The sequence below is a fragment of the Nematostella vectensis genome, chromosome 15 (genome assembly GCF_932526225.1).
Source record: "Nematostella vectensis chromosome 15, jaNemVect1.1, whole genome shotgun sequence".
In the NCBI taxonomy this organism is placed as follows: Eukaryota; Metazoa; Cnidaria; class Anthozoa; order Actiniaria; family Edwardsiidae; genus Nematostella; species Nematostella vectensis.
In genome coordinates, this window is record NC_064048.1 from 7,229,437 (window position 1) to 7,246,797 (window position 17,361).

The 17,361-nt window shown below is 38.4% G+C and overlaps 1 protein-coding gene across 3 annotated transcripts in view; it reads left to right on the forward strand.

Moving 5' to 3' along the window:
- The first annotated feature begins 186 nt into the window (after positions 1–186).
- LOC5509856 overlaps positions 187–17,361 on the forward strand; it is a 31,949-nt gene continuing 14,774 nt past the window's right edge. For 2 of the 3 annotated variants that reach the window (XM_048723137.1, XM_048723138.1), the window contains exons 1-9: positions 187–1,106; positions 2,927–3,087; positions 3,897–4,083; positions 5,105–5,164; positions 6,060–6,188; positions 6,846–7,093; positions 8,947–9,031; positions 10,866–11,276; positions 13,486–13,896. In XM_048723137.1, coding sequence (XP_048579094.1) covers positions 1,055–1,106; positions 2,927–3,087; positions 3,897–4,083; positions 5,105–5,164; positions 6,060–6,188; positions 6,846–7,093; positions 8,947–9,031; positions 10,866–11,276; positions 13,486–13,896 — 1,744 coding nt within the window. In that variant the 5' untranslated portion in view covers positions 187–1,054. Of the gene's footprint in view, positions 1,107–2,926; positions 3,088–3,896; positions 4,084–4,436; positions 4,503–5,104; positions 5,165–6,059; positions 6,189–6,845; positions 7,094–8,946; positions 9,032–10,865; positions 11,277–13,485; positions 13,897–17,361 lie in introns of those variants that run through there. The other variant, XM_048723139.1, reaches the window with a different exon arrangement.

Below are 17,361 nucleotides of genomic sequence, written 5' to 3' on the forward strand. Positions count from 1 at the left end.
ATTCTAAAGACCTTACCCTTTTGCTACCCGATGACACAGAATGGAGCGACACGTGACAATGCGCAAAACGCGCTGAATTTGAATTATTGCCTTACACAGAGAAAGGACATAACGCGAATTCGCGAATCGTAAAATTCCGCAGCGAATATAGCTTTTTTATGAAATCCGAGCCCTGACTTATGCCAATAAATTGGTTAAATATTTTTACATAAAATGGCGAAAAACGTTTTTGTCAAGGGTCTCGACAGACGGTATACCAATGAGTTTTTCAAAATTCCCACGAGACTGCTTGGGTCTTGACTATACGTGATAAACCTGAAGCTGTGCTTCAATGACATACACATATTTAGTTATCAGAGCAGTAACTGTCGAAAAAGGTTCACAATATCTTGTATCTCGTATCTCTTGTATCTCTAGTACTATTTACTTGAAACTGGAAAATTGCCAGAAAGCAAATTTGTTGCGGGCTATCCTATGAACCGTCGCCCCGATCACAATCACGATCAACACTGGGTTCTCAATAATTTCATTTCAATTTCTCAACATTTCAAAACAAAAAATCAGGTGAAATCACACAATTGCAATATGGCGGCCGTTGCTGCGAAAAAGGGCGACCAAATAAAAAGGGCAGGAGGGAGGGGAGGTATAAATCCCTAGTCAAGTTTTAAATGAGAAATAAGATTACCTAAATTTTCAACTGTTTTTATATAAAAGATAACAACTTCAAAGTTATCCGGATTTTTTTCCGTTGCTTGGACCCGAAGCCAAACGATGCTTTTAAAATAGCTAAAATAGTTCTTACCGGATGTGTTCTGGTCTAGTGGGATTTTACCAGACCATATCAAATTATCGGAAAAGTGCTCATAATGCATAATCCATAATGCATAAGGGCATGCACAACTAACATTAACCAGCATATTTAGTAATTCAAGACAGTCGCTCTTCGCTAAGCTGAATGCACTCAGCCAGAAAAAGTGGAGCATTTCTATGAAATAATTATATTATGTTATCCTCGGCGAACGAGGGACGCTTTTAAACAAGCGAAAATAACAAGATGATGTACCGAAGCTTTTTTGTTGTAGTTCTTCTTCTAGTCTGCTTTTCAGGTAAGGCTGAGTTGAGAAAAAAATATTGAGGCTTAATGACGAGTTAAAATCTCTTATTTAACTGAAAAGGAAACTATATCTTTAAGCCACCGTTGGTTATTTAGTTTAGTTATCGCGATAATCGCCAAGATTGTGCATTTCGCACCTTTGTTTTTGTTTTCTTCTGTTGTTCTCGAGGTTTATTGAATAAAGTTTAGTGAATAAAGCCGTTAGCCAAGGCTAGTTTGAAATAGGAGACATCACGAGCCAATACGAAACCGAAAATAGTTAGCACTGCGCAGAAATATTAAAGATGTTATATAACTTGATCAGAACGCCTAAATACAAGAACAAATTAGACACAATCAGTCGTTCAAACCACGGGGCCTTTATCACGAATGACAAAATCTTCGTACCGACGCAAGTTTAAACTATACTCAAATGCCCAAAAAGACGATTATATAATGAAGTTTCAATCAGTGCTATTGAACAAACTACATCAACTTCCCGGTCCAGCATTGCATGATAGCATACTGACCGTGTTCTGTGAAAGTTGAACACAGACATTTTCTCTGCTATGTCTTTATAATACTGACAGAAGAGAAAGAGAAAGATTTTTTTCAGCGCCGATATTGGCCTTTTTTGAGCATCACACATGGACATAAAAATAGAATTCGCTTTGAATATTTTTTAAAACAACTGATTACAAACAAACCACTTTTATACCCCAGAATTTAATTAATTCGCTTTTCACAAAAAAGAAAAGAAAAGAAACAGATGGATTTTATCGTTCTTTCTTAGATTTTTTTTTTCATACAAAACATTATTTATACCAAAAGCGCAAATAGAAAACAAACTAAAATTGATGAACGTGTAACACCAATTCATTTTTATAAGCTGGTTAATTTCTGTTCGTTTTCTTTTGCAACCAGCATTCTTCAGTTAAATCTATTTTTCAAAATTCAAAATGTTTCATAAGAGCGCAAAATAAACAGAGCTTCCTTATTTTTTTGCTGAGTAATGTTTCACACGTAAGCGCACAAGCTATTAGCTAACACTCCAAACTTGTGACATAGAAAACGTATTTGAAACTGTGCAATTATGACGGGGGCCTTCTAAGATAAAACGATATAAGATGGGAGAAGAGTCAGGCTGACGAGTGTAAAAGCAATGCAAAGCTACAAACACACACACACACACACTGTTGGCTAGATATTATAAGGGATTATCTCATTGAGCTTTCCAAAGACCAATATACTCCATTTACAATGAGCAAGGTTAACCTCTGAGTAAAATTACTCGCCTGCAGAGCCTAACATACGAAAGCTGTCTTTTCGCATGATTCAAACTCTTTACGGCCGACGTGCTTTGAAATAGTAGCAGTGCTACATTAGAATTATTTTTGTTTTCGCAATTTTCTCAGGATACTTTTCAGAATATTCAACTGTCCGTACCCTAGCTAATTCGACTTCTTTTCCAGAAACCCCGTCCCCTTCCCCCCTCTACTATTTGTTAAAAGCAGAGTACAAGATACGACAGCCGTGTCTTTTCGCATGATTCAAATTCTCAAACTCAAATTCAAACTCAAGCGGACGTGCTTGTCTCGTATAGTAGCAGTGTTAAATTAGTATTTCTTTCGCTTTTTACAACGGATTCTTTCAGATTATTCGACTGTCTGTACCCTGTATCGTTTTGGTCAAACGCAGTAACTCCAATATAAGGAAACTAATCAATTCCAGTTTTCTTAGGTGTTTTCTCCCCTCCTTCCCCTCTCCCCTTAACAAGTCCTGGCCGCATTTTTCTTTACTATCCTACATTCTGTTCTCGGTCTTGTGTATTAGATGCTTTTCAATGGACGAAACAGCCCCTGGAAGTCGCGCAGACAGTGGGTAGTCGGCTCCTCTTGGAGTGGGATTACTCGCTTACAACAGATGAGGCGATAAGTGCGCGAGCATTTGCACTGCTGATATTTGAAAAGGAAAAGACGCCTGGGTCAAGACAGGTAGGGTAAAATGGGTAATAAATCAACACAAAGATGACATGGTGTGTTCAGGGGCCGCGGATCCAGAATTTCAAAATGGGGGGTGGATAATGCCCGGATATACGGCTTATAACTGATCCAGTGGTCCTTCACATGGATCTAACATGGATCATGGATCTAATACTTCATGCTAAATTGGTATGTCACGTCAGCAAAGTCAAGAAGGCGAAGGAACATGGACAGTACCTCCCGTCCATCAGACATTTATTTTCTTCAAACAAAGTGATTTTTTAATTTTTCTACTAAAAAAGGGGGGTGGATTTCACCCAATCCACCCCCCCTGTATCCACCCCTGATGTTTGTAGTTTTAAGCCTCGTGAAAACAGAGAAATTTCGCTACATAGTTTAGTTTCATTAGTGGTTAAGAAGTCGGCAAACCTATTGTGCGCGTTAAAAATATTGTAATACAACTCCCATCCGGCTTTAGTCTCTTTCGCTACGACTTAGGGCCGACCATCAAAACGTCAGCAAAACGACTCTGTTTTCACAGAGGAGTAAAACATTCCATGTCTTGACTTATTTCTCTCACTCCAACACACCACTGCATACCTCCTAGTTATTCTACAGCTTGCCTGTGTTTTCATTCTACTCTTAAAATGATCTGAAGATTTATAAAGCCCGACCTCTATGGGAACGTTCCATAGCTTTGGATCTATATAAAGGGTGGAGAACTCGCATCCTTATTACAATTAGTTTACTTTCTAAAGCTTTGTCTTAGTGGATACCACACTAGAAGCACTGATTATTTCTCTGCTTTATGTATTCCACAGTGGACAGCTGTTGCAGCAAAGAATGTGAATAACGATTCTGTTAGTGCTATAGATCCAAGAGCGTCTGTATCCGTACGGGCCACCCTGGCCGTAAACCGGACAGATATGACAGACGACACAAATTATCGTTGCACCTTCTTGTCAACTTTCGCAACTCCAGAGAGTAAGGTCCTCGTGCACATTAGAGGTAGGTGGTGTAGAAATTATGTGGATACGACCGCGGTCCCACGGGGGGATTGGGCAGTGTGAAAGTTGCTGGGTTGTAACCACGATAGCGCTCGTCCCACTACTATGCTAGTCGTCGTGATGATGTTTTATTTATTTATTGAATTTCCACCAGTTATACTGGTGCGGAAAGTACAACAGAGCAAAGCTCCTAATCAAGTGCCCCTTGAGTGTTCCATCTTTGTTCCCCACTTAATGATCATAGGAAATTTAAGCAGCGACAACGGCAACGCAAACAGCGACGGCAAAAAACAATTGGGAATTCAAAGAGACGGACTTGAAATGTACACTGAAATGGATTCTGTATGATTTCAGCCGTTGCCCTTCAAGCTACAACGACGCGACGACGGGAACGTGTGCGCTGAAAACTAGACTATCCTTGTACGCTTGTTAGAAAAAAAATTAAAGGGTTTTCTATAGTTTTTTTGGACTTCAAAAACTAGTGAATTTTATAAATACTAGTTTAGAATTGAGCGCAAAGCATAAGCTTTTTGGGGATCCCATTCTCCCTGCAATCGCCGTCGTAGTTGCTTAGATTCCCTCATGACTAAGGGAGGGCCGGGATAGTAACCTTCCCCACCTTCTTTCATTTTTATTTGCTTCACCTGCCTCCTACAATTGTTTGCCATTGTTTACCAGATTTCTTTACTCTGCTTACGGCCTGACAATGATATAGCGATATGAGATAGTAATGGTGATGGCGATGATGTGGTATATGATGAATAAGACAAAAATGATGGTGATGATATTGATTGTGATGATGATGCTGATGTTGTTGGTGATGATGGTAATGAAAGTGAAGGTAATATTGATGTTCATGATGGTAATGACGACAACGATGATGATAATGATTTTGTAGTTAGTTATAATTATGATGGCGATGACTAAAGTTATGTTGACTGATAGTCTACTCTTTAAGTAGCTCACATGTTTTCTTTTATTTTAGTTATATATAATTTTTTTTTACATTCTCATATACACAGCCGTTCCAAACCCAACACAAGTGATTCCCCCTTCGCGAATTCCACCCAGATTTCCATCAGGTCTGTAGTAAGAAATAGAAGTAGTTTAAATCCTTTTTCTAGAGTCTCAAGCATTGTATTACTGATAGACATTTCTCATGGGATTTGTAAGTCTACGAGTCGCTACCCCCAAAAACAAGTCAAAATAACTGTAGGATCAGATAACGGGGGAGGGGGTGTGAGGTGGGGGGGAGCTAATCCCTGTGAGAGGGAATAAATCAATTAATCAATGAAATGAAAATTTTAAAACCTGAGAACGAACCTTTTTTTTCATGTACAGTGGAACCTGGATTTGACCATACTGGATTTTACGATAACCTCGATTTTACGATGACGTTCCTTTACTTCCTTTCTCCCGGCAAAGAAACAGTGAAATGTATAAGAAATTACCTCGATCTAACAATATTGGATACAACGATATTCTCGATTTTACTACACAAATCCGTTCTCCCAAGCATAATTTTGATCTCGATACAAGACATTACTGATTCTTTCTATCAACAAAGAGATAAACAACACTTAAAACACCACACACGTAGAGTACAGTTTATCGATTTCTTTGAAATTACAAGTCTTGTTAAATGCAGATTACTGTTTATAGAGAGTAATTGTACAGTCTTAAACAGAGTACAGTTACAATATTATTATTTTGTAAAAGTTGATAATTAACCCGACCTCGCTACAACGATATTTTAATGGGTTTTCCTTTATATCGTAAAATCGGGGTCCTCTTTCTAACGATCCCTCGATTGTACGATTATTTTTTTTCTCCCGAGGCATATCGTTAAACCCAGGTTCCACTGTTTAGTGAATCTTTGTTACACGCATCACATATAAGGTATTTGAGGGTACTAGACTGGTTATTATTGATTACTTATTATTTCAATTTGTGTAAAATGTTATCATTTATGTCTAGCATGCAACTTTGACTCTGAAATGTGCGGTTGGCAAAGCAGCACGGGAAACAGCTTCTCTTGGACGCGACGGGGAGGGGGAACCCCCTCTTTGGGGACAGGGCCGAGTAAAGATCACACAACGGGATCAGGTTGGGAATGATCAAAGCTCCATAACCATGCAAAAACCACCCAGAACTCTCGTTCAGAATCCTAAGGGAACGATCATTTGATATCTGACAGGTCGGAAACGAAAACCAAAAAAAAAATGTCAAACAATAATAGCCAGCCCCCCCTAGACCGTGAAACTTGACGTTTCCGCGCCGTAGATTGGAGGAAGATAGCTGGAGTGAATTAGACAGAGTACAGTACACGATGTTTTCCTCCTTTCATTGGCCGTGAAGCCCATTTAAGGGTAGGGGATCTAGAAGAAAAATGTAAAGATAAAGTAGGGCCTGAATTACAATGAATGTAAGTCTGCCATGTTTGTGTGTAAGGCCTATCATGTCTTTTCTGCCCGTTGCCATTCCCGAGGTCGTTACTTAAGTTCGCTCTTTCTTGTTATTAACAGGTACTATGTGTACACTGAACCCCTGAAGCTTCAGGAAGTAGTTTTTGAAGTAGTAATGTATTTTCTACCCGTTGCCATTCCCGAGGTAGTTACTTAAGTTCGCTCTTTCTTGTTATTAACAGTTCACTATGTGTACACTGAAGCTTCAGGAAGGAGTTATGGAAGTAGTAATGTATTTTCTGCCAGTTGCCATTCCCAAGGTCGTTACTCAAGTTCGCTCTTTCTTGTTATTAAAAAGGTCACTATGTGTACACTGAAGCTTCAGGAAGTAGTTATGGGGACCGGGCAACGCTCAGAGGGTTCTTTTATGGCACAAGCTATTCCACCAGGTGTCTTGGCTTCTGGTACAACATGTACGGCAGTGGTATGGGAATACTCCTGGTGAAGATCGATGACGTCACCAGATGGCGTCAGTCGGGAGATCAAGACAACAGATGGCTGTACCAAGAGGTTCAGTTCAATATCTTTGGAAACGGAACTTTTCAGGTGGGTTACGAATAATTAGCTCTTAAATATTTATTTATATGTTTTGTTTGTTTGTTTTTTGGTTTGCTTGTTTGTTTCTTTATTTTCCCTGCTAGCAGAGGCCTCTTTTTTCTGTATTTCGCTGTGCTGGCGTTCGCGAAGAAAAGAGACCTCTGCCATGGGTCGCAATCTTGTTTGATCAAACCGCCGTCCACGATCGTGGACGGGATATCCAGAGCGCATGCTCCGTTCATTAATTACTGGCCACTATCCGCTGCGGGATAATAATCACGCATTCAAAACGGCGTCCTCCGTAGACACGCGACGAATTATGAAAGAAGCCATTCAATGCCTTATCTTTTCATTCAGAATTTTCTCTCTTTTGACTAACGAGTACACTCTTCTGTTTACAGCTTTTGCATATTCTTCTGGACAAAGCTGATATAAGTTAACCAAAAAGTTTTGTAACATTTTCTTCGAGCCCAACTGAAGAAACTCGCATGCTCAGATGTCTTGAAAATTTATCCCACAAACAAGACAAAACTCGTCTTTGCGTTTGCTGTTCAATCTTTTTAGTAAGGTTTTAGGTGATTGAAATTGAACAGTTTTTTTTTTCTTTTTTCGAAAAAAAGAAATAAACGGAGCTTGAATCATAATTCTAACCCATGTTAGCATATTAGCATATTGACAGCTTTCGCGTGATGGTACAGGTTTTGGCACGTCATGCCGTCGCTTAAAAACGCCCACGCATGCGCAATGAAAACAGTTGCGACCCATGGAGAGGTCTGTTTTCCTCGCGAATGACAGCCCATCGAAATACAGAGAAAAGAGGCCTCTGCTAGCAGGGAATTGTTTATTTTGTCTGCTTGTTTAATTATCTATTTGCTTGCTTGTTTGTAGTCTGTTTGGATGGTTGTTGATTTATTTGTTTTCTTGTTTGTATGTTTTCTTGCTTGCTTGTTTGTTTGTTTGCGAAAAACACAGGACAAAAGCCAGGGAGCCGCTACAGCGTAGCGAAAGCGTTATTTTATAACAAAAAACAAAAAACCTAAATCAGCATGGGCCCATGTCTGCCATTATTATTATTTTCGTCAAACATTGCAAACAAATAACGTTGAGATAGGGATAACTCCATAAAAACAACATATCAAGAAAGTTTAGCCAAAAATTGTCGTTTTTCCCAGACGTGGTCACTTCCATATAAGGAAATATATTCCTTATTTAGAAAACCTGTACGATTCTTGTCATTTTTAATGCTGCCGTACCGCTTCGCAGGTGCTTCGCAAACTTTATGAATGGTATTCAGAAGAGAAAAACAATGACTGTGACCATTTTTAGTGAATGGAGAAAGCCTCTGAAAAGAAACTAAAAATTCCTAAAATTCCTCGGTACCAGACCCCCAAAGCGACAACGTTTTTTGTTTTTTGTGCTTCATTTACACTAAACTCGATACAAAGGGCACAGCCTCCACCCCCTATTCAGCTGACAATGACGTGAAAACTATGTTATCAGGGAAGCACCTTATTATAAGCACATTGAAATATACCCAATCAAACCTGAAAGACAAAAATGGCACCAGACAGACTCTTTACAGTCAACATAAAAAAAAGTTATAATGAATTGCTTGTATTGTTGGGCATGAATGAAGCTCATTTAGGTATCACGTGAGCTCAATGCAGTGGCTTTGGAATAACACTTTGGTTTTATTAGAGGAGGGATTATTCAATCCTTTTCTGGGCTGCTCAAATTATACCAAAAGGAGCTTCAGTCGTATTGAAGCATAAATCAGCGCCGAGTAGCGATAACCTTTGGGCAGGCAATGGCGGCGCCCGAGGATCCTTCATTTCTGTCCATTGATTATCTTGATATCACAGGTCGATTTTGAGGCATTCCGAGGGCATGACCAATTTAGTGACATCGCAATAGATGATATCACGTTTGCAGTTGGGAGTTGTTCAGGTGAGATGCATGGCTACCTTTCGTTGTATGCTTTACATGTTTGCATATCCAAAATGTTTCTGTTATAGTAAAATTAATACTTTTCTGCCGTTGTGAATAACACGTGGGTTTGTTTATAGGGTGCAGTATGGCTATGAGTATATAAGGGGAGACATAGCATGCTAGTGTCACTTTAGCCAGCTCCTCTGTTTAAGCCGCATTTACTTTTGCTAATTTTTTTGTGTGAATGTTTTTTTTCAAACTTTTTTTCGGCTCTTAAGCCGCATGATTACTGCTCGCTGGGCACTGGCTACATACCCAAAATAAACAGGAGTTCTCCTGAACTGTGTTTGTTGTAAAGTGTTATGAAATTGAGGCAGAATTCATTGTTACTCTACGACGGCGAACGAACCCAAAATTTTTGTTTCGTTTGGGAAATGGCGCGTTGTCAATCAACCGTCTAAACCCATCGATGGCTTTTCCGTTTTCATAGTCGCACCATAAAACATTTGACTGCACACAGCAAGGGAATTGATTGGTCACAGCGGTAAGATTTACTACCCGCTATTTCCAGACGAGAAATGGGATTTGAACTTCGTCGTTTAAAATACCCTTGAAACATTCAAGCTTCATTCTCTCATGTGTTTATCGCTTCATCATCTTTTGCAGTGGTCAGTACCTCTCTCTTTGTGCCAAGTGAGGTCAGAAAAAATCACACACACAAATATCATTTTCATTCCCGTCAACCTCCTAAAATCTCAAGGCTTGAGAATTTTTGGGGGGAGGGGTGGGGTATATTCATATTTTTGGGGAGGGTTGGGTTTAACCTTGCAAGCGTTTGCCTTTAAAAAGCTCGCACGAACAAATCCACTTATAGATCTCACAAGTGTGTTAGATAAATTGTGCTACGCAAGGGAATTATTGTTTCAAATTATTTGAAAATAGGCAAAATGACGATTTTCTATAGAATAATTTTTCGGAAGCGATAAAAATCGCTAAAAAGCGGGAGATTTGGTGCTCAACGCGAAAGAGCGGGAGAAGGGGTCCAAAATCTTGAGACTCCCGCCTAATGCGGGAGAGTTGACAGGTATGCATTTTCCGGACACTAAATTTTATTTGACTAAAAATGCACACTAAAATTTTTATGGTCCTTCCTTATAAAATACTCATTTGCAATCTTGTTCCTGCGCCTTTTCCTTTGAACAAAAACTTTAGTCGCCACAAGATGGGTTAGGTTTTATCACTGCACTTTTTTTTCTTTTTTTATAAAGCTTTTTTATAACAACGTCCAGCCTGAGATTTCACCAAATTTGAAGGGCATGCTAAAAGCATGTCGAGGTCAGATCTCTTTTCAGTCCTGATGCATTAAAATACAGAATCAAATAGTGCTCATAGTAACTCATTTACCTTAGAGGCAACCATTTCAAGAGTAAATGAAATGATTATGACGGATAAGGGGACTTGAGGTCGAAAAACGGCACTTGTTGAATCCAGTATGACACCAATAGGTTACTTGCACTAAAAGGTCACGTGACTTTCTGGGTGGCAAACTCGCGCGCCCTCTAGTCTTTTGGCGCCAAAATAACAGTAAGTGTGCTATTTCAGAAAAGGCTTACTTTCATTAAAACATTTAGTTCTTTTCGTCGCTCTTTGGCATGACTGCAGCAGCTTTTGCCGAGATTTTCACGTGATTTCTTAGTGCAAGTCGGCCAATACACTACAGTCAGAATGACGCGTACCAACAGTCCGTCTAGAACGGTTAACGTACGATGTACGTTTTTGTCTACATCAGTATCAATCCAATGTATGCTCCACCTATTTTTACATTTATCATTCTGTAACAAACATGTTTCAGGAGCATCAACTACGCCACCAACAACACGAATAACACAACCAACAACATCACCAAGTTCTAATATTGTGAGACTTGTGAATGGTCACTCTTCTAATTCTGGACGTGTAGAGATCTATCACAATGGGGTCTGGGGAACAGTATGTGACGACAGTTGGGATATTAATGACGCACGCGTTGTCTGCCGTCAGCTGGGGTATCCCGGTGTTGTTGCAAGCCACAGCAGTGCGCATTTTGGGCAGGGAAATGGTACTATTTGGATGGATGGAGTTGCCTGCAATGGCACCGAGCGATTTCTGTCAAGCTGTCGGTTCAATGGCTGGGGAGTGCATGATTGTTATCATTTTGAGGATGCCGGTGTTACATGTACATCACTTTATACATCGACGCCTACTCCACATTCTTATGATCCAGGTAAAAATAGCTTTATTTTGTTCGTTTTTTTTTTTTCAATGATGAATAGGATTGTAGTGGTATATGTGGGGATAATGATGATAATGATAACTATGGTGATTGCAAGTGGTGGTAACGATTAACCTTTTGATACCTGTTGATGGGTTCCCTTTGTGTTTCGCGTGCATGCGCGCATTAGCGAGTACTGATCGTGTACGGAGACGCCATTGTCTGTTAAAGTAAACAAAAAAAAAGGAGAGCTAACCAAAAATAGTGATGTCATGCCGATAGTGACGTCATGCCGATAGTGTTTATGATGAAGATGTCAGGAAAGTTGAGGAGCCCAGGTCCCTCTAATTGCGGCCTGAGATATCCTCCCCACGCTTTAAATTTGTTGGATTTTACTAGGTATAAGGCGTTCCTCACGTTTCCAAAGAAGGACATCCGATCGATCAACATACCTATTGGAGTTGAGCATTTTAAGTCCATTTAATCACCAGAACCGTGTTCCTAGAAAGCAGGTTAGCGCTAACTAAAGGCGTGATTTTCCAATTATTTTTGAGTGATTTTCCACTTACAAACACACGTGATTTCTTCATGCAATGTACGTTGTATGTACGTTTATGTACGTTTTTTTTCCTGCATCAGTATCAATCCAATGTATGCTTCATCTATTTTTACATTTATCATTCTGTAACAAACATGTTTCAGGAGCATCAAAGCCGCCACCAACAACACGAATAACCCAACCAACACCACGGCTCTACCACAGCGAACGAACCCAATTTTTTTGTTTCGTTTGGGAAATGGCGCATTGTCAATCAACCGTTTAAACCCATCGATGGCTTTTTCGTTTTCATAGTCGCATCATAAAACATTTGACTGCACACAGCAAGGGAATTGATTGGTCACAGCGGTAAGATTTACTACGCGCTATTTCCAGACGAGTAATGGGATTTGAATTTCTATGCGGTCGTTTAAAATACTCGTAAAACATTCACGCTTCATTCTCTCATGTGTTTATCGCTTCATCATCTTTTGCAGTGGCCAGTACCTCTCTCTTTGTGCCAAGTGAGGTCAGAAAAAATCACACACACACAAATATCATTTTCATACCTGTCAACCTCCAAAAATCTCAAGGCTTGAGAATTTTTGGGGGAGGGGTGGGGTATATTCATATTTTTGGGGAGGGTTGGGTTTAACCTTGCAGGCGTTTGCCTTTAAAAAGCTCGCACGAACAAATCCACTTATAGATCTCACGAGGGTGTTAGATAAATTGTGCTACTCAAGGGAATTATTGTTTCAAATTATTTGAAAATAGGCAAAATGACGATTTTCTATAGAATAATTTTTCGGAAGCGATAAAAATCGCTAAAAAGCGGGAGATTTGGTGCTCAACGCGAAAGAGCGGGAGATGGGGTCCAAAATCTTGAGACTCCCGCCTAATGCGGGAGAGTTGACAGGTATGCATTTTCCGGACACTAAATTTTATTTGACTAAAAATACACACTAAAATTTTTATGGTCCTTCCTTATAAAATACCCATTTGCAATCTTGTCCCTGCTCCTTTTCCTTTAAACAAAAACTTTAGTCGCCACAAGATGGGTTAGGTTTTATCACTGCACTTTTTTTTCTTTTTTTATAAAGCTTTTTTATAACAACGTCCAGCCTGAGATTTCACCAAATTTGAAGGGCATGCTAAAAGCATATCGAGTTCAGATCTTTTTTAGTCCTGATGCATTAAAATACAGAATCAAATAGTGCTCATAGTAACTCATTTACCTTAGAGGCAACCATTTCAAGAGTAAATGAAATGATTATGACGGATAAGGGGACTTGAGGTCGAAAAACGGCACTTGTTGAATCCAGTATGACACTAATAGGTTACTTGCACTAAAAGGTCACGTGACTTTCTGGGTGGCAAACTCGCGCGCCCTCTAGTCTTTTGGCGCCAAAATAACAGTAAGTGTGCTATTTCAGAAAAGGCTTACTTTCATTAAAACATTTAGTTCTTTTCGTCGCTCTTTGGCATGACTGCAGCAGCTTTTGCCGAGATTTTCACCTGATTTCTTAGTGCAAGTCGGCCAATACACTACAGTCAGAATGACGCGTACCAACAGTCCGTCTAGAACGGTTAACGTACGATGTACGTTTTTGTCTACATCAGTATCAATCCAATGTATGCTCCACCTATTTTTACATTTATCATTCTGTAACAAACATGTTTCAGGAGCATCAACTACGCCACCAACAACACGAATAACCCAACCAACAACAGCACCAAGTTCTAATATTGTGAGACTTGTGAATGGTCACTCTTCTAATTCTGGACGTGTAGAGATCTATCACGATGGGGTCTGGGGAACAGTATGTGACGACAGTTGGGATATTAATGACGCACGCGTTGTCTGCCGTCAGCTGGGGTATCCCGGTGTTGTTGCAAGCCACAGCAGTGCGCATTTTGGGCAGGGAAAGGGTACTATTTGGATGGATGGAGTTGCCTGCAATGGCACCGAGCGATTTCTGTCAAGCTGTCGGTTCAATGGCTGGGGAGTGCATAATTGTTATCATTTTGAGGATGCCGGTGTTACATGTACATCACTTAATACACCGACGCCTACTCCAAATTCTTATGATCCAGGTAAAAACAGCTTTATTTTGTTCGTTTTTTTTATTTATTTATTTATTTATTTGATTGTTTGTTTGTTTATTTATTTGCAATGATGAATAGGATTATAGTGGTATATGTGGGGATAATGATGACGATAACTATGGTGATTGCAGGTGGTGGTAACGATTAACATTTGCTGTTGATGGGTTCCTTTTGTGTTTCGCGTGTATCACCGCTTAATGTAACAATTGCCGCTTAATGTAACACTAACGCTTAATGTAACTAAAATTGCCGCTTAATGTAACAACAAATAATGTAATAAAATAGTTAACGCTTAGTGTAACAAATTTCAACGCTTAATGTAATAACGGAATTAACGCTTAATGTAAGAACACTCGACGCTTAATGTAATAACCATAAATTTAACTAAGGACGAAAATACTCATATCTCATGATTAAAACATCATCGGACAACCGAAATTGGAGAATGTCATGTAGGTGTCAAGGGGGGTGCATAAACAGTCATGTGAGGTGTGACGTCATCGATGACGTCATTAAAACAAAAATACTCATATCTCGGGATAACTATTGTTAGGTTTCCGCCCAGGTATAAATGAGTTTTGAGTGACAATCAAGCAAGGAACGATTCTACCCGTGCGGTGTTATAAAACATAAAACAAAAAAGGCAACATTTGTCGGTAACAAATTAACTCTAATTTCGTCGTATTTTTTTAGGGGTAGCAGTTTTTGAATCGCAATCGTTTATCGACTTGCTCGCAAATACTCGCAATGGTCGTAAATGCTTGGATAGTTTAATTCGAGTGCTTGGTTCTTTTCGGATCGTCAAATGTTCCTTCAAAATGCTCGGCTCGCAGAAGACAAAAACCCAAAGTGCTCTTAGAATGTAATACCCCGTCGGTTTAGCGTTATTTTTAGAGATGATCAAAATGAAACAGGGGCTCATAAGGGGCTCATAAGTAGGGGCAATCAACTTCCCATGTTCTTGTACTATATAGGTGTCACCGCGTTTCCTAGGATCAGGCTATTTTTAGACGCGCGGATGAACCAATCAGATTCAACTTTTGTGTTGCCGTTTTAGCTAGCTCAACTGCACGCGCAGTCGAGACAAAAAATTATGTTCTCTCTTAGGTACTTTGACTTTTTGTTGCTCTCTTTTTTAATATGAATCCAACCCTACCTATGACTTTGAATTCTAGCTTGCAATTCTTTTGGTAAATAAACAAAAATATGCAGTATGAAAGTACTAAACCTTAGTGTAAAAAAGGCTGTAAAAGTTCAAGGTGCCTTAGTTGATGAGAATGTTTTTCAAGAGTCTAATGGTCAATTCTCTTATATGCATATTTTTTTTATCAAAGCAACACAATAACATTCTTTGACCTTGTAAAGAATATATCAAGGATGTAACAGCATTTCAAAGATTTAGATGCCATACTGTAGTTTTCATGTACTGCAACTGATTATTCAGAAGAATGTGTTAAATTTAATACATATTAGTGCAACCACCCTTTTGCCAGTTGTTTTTAGAAACCCTGGATCCACCCATACTAGCTACTCAAAAATGAATGCAATGGAGGAAAATACTAAATTACTGAAAGTTCTCAATTCCATTTTTTTATTTTAATTTGAAACCAAACCATGTTCATTGACTTATATTTGGGGTAGAGAGGAATAAAAAAAAAACAAATAAACAGAAAGTCAATGGGGGGTTAAAAGGGAGAAATGCGCCTCTATTTGAAAAATGTGAATCTACTTTAAAAAAATATATGACAAAAATGCAATAATAGCTTGACTGGGAACTTTCCTAACATTTTTCCCTTTCCCTATTACCTTAAGGTTTGATATAAAACGGTTTTCTTTACAGATTTATTATTGAAAAAGCACAAGTTTGTTATTATCTTTATATAATTTATTAAGTACCTTGCCCTAATAAAAACCCTTTTATAGAAGTTCCATTAATGTACACTTGTATCAAAGCTTTGCCCTTGCAAAGAAACAAATAATGGATGAAACAGCATTTCAAAGATAGAATGATTTAGATACACTTCAGCGAGGTGCCACTTACTAGTGATACTCCATCGCCAAGGAAATAAAAATCCACAAATATACCTCAGTCATGCATTACATATTGGTGAACCCACCCTTTAGCATGGTGGCCTGCTGTTTTTTTTTATAGAAACCCTGCAGCTGGATCCACACATGCTAATGTAACTACAAAATAAAATGCAATCAAATGGGGGAGAACAAATTGACTTGGGAAGCAAATTTAAAAAAAAAAAATGATATTATAGATAATAATGTCTAATTTCAAACCTAACCTATTTTATTCAGGGTGCAGAGGGGAAACAGCAAATAATTATCAATTGCATATAAAAATAGTCAATAGAGAGAGAAAAAAGAAACTGGGACTATATTTTTTATATAAACTTTAACAGTAATGCAACAACTTGATTGAACACTCTCCTAACATTTCCCCTTTCCTCATTATCTTTAGGTTGATAAAAAATGTTTCACAGATTTACAGTATCATTGACACAAATTATCTTGCTCTAAAAACCCTATTACACTTATACTGCTGTGTCAAAGTAAGAAATCCTGTCTACATTTGCCTATTCTTATGCCTTCCAGTCTTTAGCATCAAGCATGACCCTCAGGTAGTCCTTGGTTGGTTTTACCTAAATAAAAGTGAAAACAATTAACTTGGGTATTTGTTTTTCTTTCAAATTAATATTATCATCATCCCATTTATAACCTTACTAATTTTCCATAACTATTTGAATTAAAATAAATAAACACGCTAGATAGTATTCAAGATGCAGACAATATAAGCTTGAGCCAAAAAAATAGTTGCATTTTTGGTTTTTATTTTCGATGAAAAAATTCTTTTGTAACTGTAAAGTATTTATGATAATGTTGAAAAAGTTGCTGTATCTTCAAAAATACTAAATACACAGAATATAAACACAAGAAAGGTCTTCTTTACCAATACGTGACAGGATTATATTTGTCAGCCTTGATTAAATATCTCAACGCTGTGAATAAAGTAAAGAGAGAACGAAGAATATCAAAGGATGTTGTTATGCTCAAATTGCTTGTTAGACCACGAATTCTTATTTTTAATGCTCGGTTACTGTAAGCTGAGTTGCATTATACCAAGATAAATAAATATACATAAATAAATAAGACTTAAACAGTACATTATAATAATTTATAGAGCTCTATTTCGGAACTATGGTCTTAAATGAAAGTAATGAACTGGCACTAGCGGTGTGTGCCGGAAGGCTGTTCCAATCTGGAATAGTGTTGGGGAAAATGAAAACTTGTAAACATCTGTACTCTAAAAACATATGTATAAATCGAACAAGCGAAGTGTCATTGATACAGTAGCTAGACTACTACGTATTTCTGTCGTTAAATTCGTACTTACCGTGAGGAATATACGCCTGAATTTGTAGAACTTGAAAGTATTTACGAATT